At 41.1% G+C, this 6973-nt stretch overlaps 1 protein-coding gene across 1 annotated transcript; it reads left to right on the forward strand.

The window, feature by feature from the left end:
* The first annotated feature begins 3238 nt into the window (after positions 1 to 3238).
* LOC124007477 lies at positions 3239 to 6369 on the forward strand. The gene is made up of 3 exons (XM_046318083.1): positions 3239 to 3906; positions 4124 to 4234; positions 4602 to 6369. The coding sequence occupies exons 1-3, from the start codon at positions 3418 to 3420 to the stop codon at positions 4653 to 4655; spliced, it is 654 nt and encodes a 217-aa protein (XP_046174039.1). The 5' UTR covers positions 3239 to 3417; the 3' UTR covers positions 4656 to 6369.
* Positions 6370 to 6973: the final 604 nt, after the last annotated feature.

Raw genomic sequence — 6973 nt, forward strand, 5'->3', positions numbered from 1 at the left:
GGAGGAAGCGGTTGGCAGAGACTGACGCCTTTCACTCCTCTATAAATCAGGCTTTATGAGTTGTGCCATTTGTTGTTACTCCACAACCATTCAAAGAGAGGTTTGTTGGTCTGTCCCCCCAGTTACACAAGCAGCTCTTTCAGCATTGCTCTGTGTGTGGGAAGCCATGTTCTCTCTCTTTCTCTCTCTTTCTGGTGGAACATAAATACCAAGTGTCAACCTATAGCTGCTCCATCCATTTTTGGTATGTATCCATTGGTATGTATCCATTGGTATGTACCCATTGGTATGTATCCATTGGTATGTACCCATTGATTCTTGAAGAATATAAGTTATAAACACCTCATGAGTTGAGTTCAACTGTCGTACCCCAATACCCAAAATAACCCAAAATATAAGATTGTTTTACTCCAATGTTTGTAAACAACACAATTGTAAACAAACACCAGTGTTGTGTTCGAGGCCACCTAAAGTGAGACCGATTCAAGATCAAAACTGGAGCAAATCGAATCCGAGTCGAGACCAAGACCAGAGGGGGGTGAGCTGTCTGAGACCGAGTCAAGACCGACACCATAAAAATGGAGTCCAATTCAAGACCATGATTGTAATTGTGTCAAATCGCTACCATAGTATTTCTGTGTTCATATTTCAGAAGTACACATGGATTCTTTGGACCTGTGTTCCCCAACTGGTTTTTATCCCCCCCCCCCCCCAAGTATGCTGAGCAAAAAAATAAAAAATAATGTATCATTTTTATTTCTTATTGTTGGACATAAAAAGACAACAACAATAAAAAACACCAGGAAATCAGCGCCAAGTGATTTTAATTTTGGATATCTGTTCTGAAGTATTCCTACACATAGAGTGATGGTATACTAATAATAATAAATAATTATTGGTTAGATTTCTATAGCGCTTTTCTACCAACTGAGGTACCCAAAGTGCTTTACATAGTAGGGGGAAACTCACCTCAATGTGTAGCACCCACCTCAGTGATACACGGCGACCATTTTTGTGCCAGAACCACACATCAGCTATCAGGTGGAGAGGTGAGGTGTAATATATGCCAATTAAGAATGAGGGGGATGATTAGGTGGCCATGATGGAATGTGACCAGATTGGGAATTTAGCCATGACTGGGGTGAACACCGCTACTCTTACAATAAGAGCCATGGGATTTTGAATGACCACAGAGTAAAGAAAACCAATGTTAACGTCCCTTCCGAAAGACGGCACCCTACGCGGGGCAATGTCCTCCAATTTAATTAAGGTTTGAAATTATTATGTTTATAGTCAAATATTATATCTGTTTAGGCTTCTTGTGGTAAATTTGAAATGTAAAAATATGTTTTTTATTGTGTTCCGGCCCCGACCATCTGCTCAAGAAAAAATAGCCTGCAGCTGAATATAGTTGAGGATCCCTGCTGTAGACATTCAGAATGGTGAAAAAATGCATGCTGAGGGCAAATAAACAGCCACTACATATTATCACCAATTCAAACAGATCTATAATAGATAAAAAGACAAAATATGTTACAACTTCCCCAGGTTTCCCCTTACTAATAGTGAGCACACAACTTTAAAATAATTTCCCTCATTCTTCCCTACCAGCAAATCAAGGACATTATGATAAGCGAATGTTTGAGGATATCTTTCAACGAAAGTAAAGGACAGCAATGATAGGAGTAAAGTAGGAAACCCAGGTCTCAATAGGCGGAAATATATTAACGTGTCATAAAAGGAGTGAGGCCTTGGCAAAGCGGTTTTATCCGCTGGCTGAATGGGAGCTGATTATTATGAGTTTTTTTACTACACCGGTCTCGGGATGAGATTATGAGTTGATATTTTTGTGTTAGTAGCTACGATATTAAAATTCCGCATAAAGAAAATATGAACATTTTCACACCAGTGGTGTTTCCACCAAACGGACTTGTTGTGGATAAAAATCAGTGTGTCTCTACGTAGACGTAGTGCACACAAAATGTATTTTTCAATGTGTTTCTATAGTGATGTCAGGTTTTTTGCGTTAAATAGTGAATGTGCCTACTCAGGTGTTTGAACGAGCCAACAGCTCGCAGAAACTAGGCTGTGAGGGTAGACTAAACTACATGATGCGATTATTGTTAATAAATGTGAGAATATTTGTGTTTGTCAAAAGGCAGTCAAGCATCGATCATCATATCACTAGAATCAGACATTCGATAGTGTAACGACCCTGGGTTTATAATTGTTGAAAACGACCCTGCCGCACGAGCATGCTTTTTCGATAGCGCGCCGGACCTCGGGCTAGAAGGTCGAGGGTTCGAGACCTGCTCCCTGCCTGTTTCATTAAAATATTTACTGGAAAGCAGCATCAAGATCACGTGCACTTTCACCACCCTGTGAAGTTTATTTATTTAATCTGTAGCCTAATAAACTTCATGCTTTCGCTCTTTTGTCCATAATATGAATATCATTATGTATGTAGCCTACCTGCATCTACTGTATCTGCGAGCTGTTGGCTGGAGTGCACGTGCAAAGACGCGAGTGGGCACATTTGCTATAACCCAACATCTTTTGTCACAAAACGATCAGTAGATTTGAAAATGCGATGGAAACCAATGTCATTGTATTTTTTATTCGGTACATGGGAATTTAACAGCAAGATTATTTTTTTCTGTGCATTACGTCATCACGGACGAAAAAATAAATGTGACGCAAACAAACCTAGCTACTGACACACTTGTTAGATTACACAGAGGTTTGACAAAAGTCCACACCACACACACAAATAATGGTAACACCTTCAGCATTCTGTATGTGTCTGCACCACCACAGATGGCCAGCAGATATAACCCTTGCTTCACTTCCATCAATAAAACTAAGGCCAAGAAAGATTTTGTAATTTCTCAAATGTTTCCCAAATTGCACCTACGTTTTGATTATTAGAGTCTGTAAATGTCCGATTCAAATTGAATAAGTAACCACATTTTTTATGTAAATTCAAAGCAGATTAATTTAACAGTTTGTCACTCCTCTGAAGGGAGGGACTGTATGACTTATCTTTAGTAGTGGCAATGGTTATTAATGGAACTGATCATTCCAGTGAATTATAAACTATTTGAGTCAATGGGGCTGTTTGGCTGCAAGGCTGGTGTCAGTCTGGGAACACCCACTGTCTCTTTCCAGCCCCTCCCTCTCCTCATCTCTCTATCCAACATCAGTCTGAGCTCCACACCTCCTCAGGACAGACCTGCAGTACACCCAGAATTCTGTGAGATCTCATCAGACCTGAATTTTCCTGATTGCCATCTGATCAAGATCAAACAGGTTCTGGGTATAAAGGCATCAGCTTACTGGATCCACAACCACATTTATCTACAATAAGATACTTTCTCGTTCTAGACTGAGTTGAAGGGGATCTCTCCATAACAGGCCATGAGGGTGAGCCGGGTGTTACAGCTGTCCATCTGCCTGGTGGGCCTCAGTCTGGCATGGCGCTCCCCACCACCAGGCAAACCCTCCATAGAGGGGGGTGGCCAGGTTCCTGTGGGCCAGATACAGGTGCTCTCTGTGGGGCTGCTCCAACTGCTCCAGGGGGTGCAGGAGAGTGCCTGGAGGATGGAGAGGCAGGGCGACCAAGTGTCAGAGGAGCTGATGGGAGACACCCAGGTTGTGGAGAGGCTACGAGAGCAAGGTGTGCAGGTAGGAAGGACCCACAGGCAGGTGACGAAGAACCTCCAGATGATGACAGCACAGAGCGACAGGCTGGAGAATGCAGCCCAGGACGTGCAGCTGGGACTGGAGACTTTATTGGCCGAGCAAGGTGCCTTGGAGCTCAGGATGTGCCGTGTCCTGGAGAGGGTGCAGAGCATAACCAAGCCAGTTCTAAGGATGGAAAAGCAGCTTAATATGAACCTGATGAAGGTGAGCTATTACACATTTCTAACTATATAACCTGCTCCTTCTCTCCTCCCTAGTCACCATTTCTCTGGGTTTTTTTCAGCTAATGAGTCTAAAAGAAGAAAATTAGAATATTATGCCTTTCAATTGATAATCACCTCCAGGTGTTTCATGAATGTATTTCCGCTGTTCTGTATTTGGTCCGAACTTACATCTGTCTATCAATACGTGTGTGCTTTAGGTGTTAGTGGACACTCAGTCCAGACGTCTGGCTGACCTAACCTTGGAAGTTATGACCCGGGACAGATTGATTGATAAGCATCTGCAGCACATTGTTGACCTGGAGGAACAGGTATAGTGCATTGACGCCACGGTTGTACACCAACAAAATACAAATTGAGACATAACTAGATAGAAACCCTTGTTCTCATAAAACTAATGTACACGACCAAAGTAATATCAAAGAGCATATAAAGACCAGCACAAACTGTACATAAAACATCCTGTCTTACAATCAGAGACAGCAATGGGTATGGAAAGTATAGGCTACACGTTTGATTGAGTCTTTAGAGAACAACTATTTGGGGTGATATCCATGTCCTTTCCCTGCTCTTTGTGCTACTGATGTAGTGTGTTTTTCTCTGTGAAGCACCATATGTTTTAGGAGTGTAAAGGAATGGAACATTGCTGTTCCTTCTCTGTGTTTGTGTGTGTTCCAGGCGTCTCGTATCAGAGGGGAGAGGCCTCCCACCAGCGCTGAGGGCAGATTCTGATGATGGCTCTGGCCCTTGTCTGGGCAGCAACCACAGCTGCATCAATATAAACACTCCATTCAAAACTATAAGAAAACAACATAGTTATAATGGAAATCTGAGAAAGAAAGACACATAGCATTATTCATACCATATTCAAGCTTAATTTCTTCATCCAGATACTGTGAGATGATCTAATTGGAATTTTAAAAGGTAGACATCCTTGTTGGGTAATCCCCAAAGTGGTGTGGCTCTGTGTTAATGTTTGAGGTTCATATTTGGAAGCTTTGTATTGCAATCCCTTGTCAGCTGGTGCCTCTAGGGCAATTCAGGCAGATGTTAGAGGTCCCTTTTACTGAAGCATGTGTTTGTTTCATACAATTGTGTTTTGCTTTTGTTGTTTTCTTTTCTTTTCATGCATTGTGTAATTGATGTGTATAGATATCCATACTAGTGTAAGGGTTGTTTATGGATGTGTTCATGCAGGGCTCATCTACAAAAGAGACCTTGGTCTCAGCATGACTCAATGCTTAAAACTGCAATATGTAACTTTTTGGGAAACTCCACCAAATTGACATAGACATTTGTGTTATAGATCTGTCATTCGCATTGAAAGCAAGTCTAAGAAGCGGTAGATCTGTTCTATATGCACTATTTCTATGCTACCCATGCTTAAGTTTTGGTTTTGCATCTTTTACTTTAGCTTTTGTACACCAACTTCAAACAGCTGAAAATACAATATTTTGGGTTAAGGACAATATATTTTACAGTGGTTTAGATGGTACAATGATTCGCTACACTATATTGCTTGTTTTGCCACAATTGAAATTAGGCAAACTATTAGAATTTTAGCAACCAGTATATTTCTGCATAGTGCATCTTTAAATAAAGGCAAACCCTTTTTAAATAAATGCAACCACAATTAAATAAACAGATTCAAGGTAATGGACTGGATCAGACTGCATGGAAAAAAATTATTTCTGTCAACTTTGGCTGATTGGCTAATTCTCCTTGAACGTAAAAAAAAAAGAAAAAAAGGGCTCTGTGGCTGTATTCTAGAGGTACAGGAGACCTCCTAGATTCTCATCTTCTCAGCTGTCCGACAACCAAATGTAGCAAAGGTTGTGTGTGAAAGCTTTGAGGACTGAGGTCCTATCTGATGGCCTCAAAAGTCTGTGAGATGAATGCTGTCCGACTGGTGTTCCCAAAAACAACCAGCCAGAGCAGCAAACTCTGACCCAACATGACAAAGAGAATATACAGTAATGTTCCTGTAAATCTATTTGAAATGTGCCTACGGTTCTTCATTTGACTTGGACATTTTAGCCATTTAGCAGACACTCTTATCCAGAGCAACCTACAGGAGCAATTAGGGTTAGGTACTTTGCTCAAGGCCACTTCGACTGATTTGTTTCACCTAGTTGGCTCAGGGATTCGAACCATCGTCTTTTCTGTACAACACTCTTACCCGCTAGCTACCAGACACCCCACTGACATACTCCAACAGGTCTTTACTTTTGAATTAATTTACATTTCATTTCAGCCAACCTATGTTACCAGACATGCCTATTGAAGATGGAAGATCAAAGCAAATTGAGTGTGCAATTTCATTGTCACACACAATATGTTCAGTTTCAGGTATGATCTTTGTCATATTGTGTAGAGTATGATGATGAGCTTCAGAGTATAGTAGCTCTAGGCTATCATGATTCTGAACTACACTGAACAAAATATAAATGCAATATAAATATAAAGTGTATGTTGCAACATGCAACATGTTGAAATAAAAGATCCCCGAATATTTCCGTATGCGTTGATTACATCCCTGTTAGTGAGCATTTCTCCTTTACCAAGATAATCCATTAACCTGACAGGTGTGGCATATCAAGAAGCTGATTAAACAGTATGATCATTACACAGGTACACCTTGTGCTGGGGACAATACAATTCCACTCTAAAATATGCAGTCTTGTCACACAACACAATGCCACGGATGTCTCAAGTTTTGAGTCCACCAGAGCTGTTGAAAGATAATTCTCTGTGCATTTCTCTACCATAAGCCGCCTCCAACATCGTTTTAGAGAATTTGGCAGTACGTCCAACTGGCCTATTTACATTTTTATTAGGGTGTTGATTTCCCATTGTTAAAATGGAAGGTGTTGGGAGAGGTAGGGGTTTCCTGTCATTTAATCTGTCACCATCTGTTGGTAAGGGGTTCAGCCAAAATTCCAGTTACTTCTACACCTATGCCCAAACTGGAGGGTTTTGATGATAGTTTACCCATGGACATGCCCAAGGATGTGTATGAAAGAGTTATGCCAAATACAGGGAGTGGGGAG

Source organism: Oncorhynchus gorbuscha, linkage group LG20 (assembly GCF_021184085.1).
Source record: "Oncorhynchus gorbuscha isolate QuinsamMale2020 ecotype Even-year linkage group LG20, OgorEven_v1.0, whole genome shotgun sequence".
In the NCBI taxonomy this organism is placed as follows: domain Eukaryota; kingdom Metazoa; phylum Chordata; class Actinopteri; order Salmoniformes; family Salmonidae; genus Oncorhynchus; species Oncorhynchus gorbuscha.

What these genes read in the sequence shown, in the direction of transcription:
- LOC124007477 (XM_046318083.1), top strand. Translation starts at nt 3,418, where the DNA reads ATGAGGGTGAGCCGGGTGTTACAGCTGTCCATCTGCCTGGTGGGCCTC. An exon ending in TTAATATGAACCTGATGAAG is followed by an intron (nt 3,907 to 4,123) that starts GTGAGCTATTAC and finishes TGTGTGCTTTAG; the next exon opens with GTGTTAGTGGACACTCAGTC. An exon ending in TTGTTGACCTGGAGGAACAG is followed by an intron (nt 4,235 to 4,601) that starts GTATAGTGCATT and finishes TGTGTGTTCCAG; the next exon opens with GCGTCTCGTATCAGAGGGGA.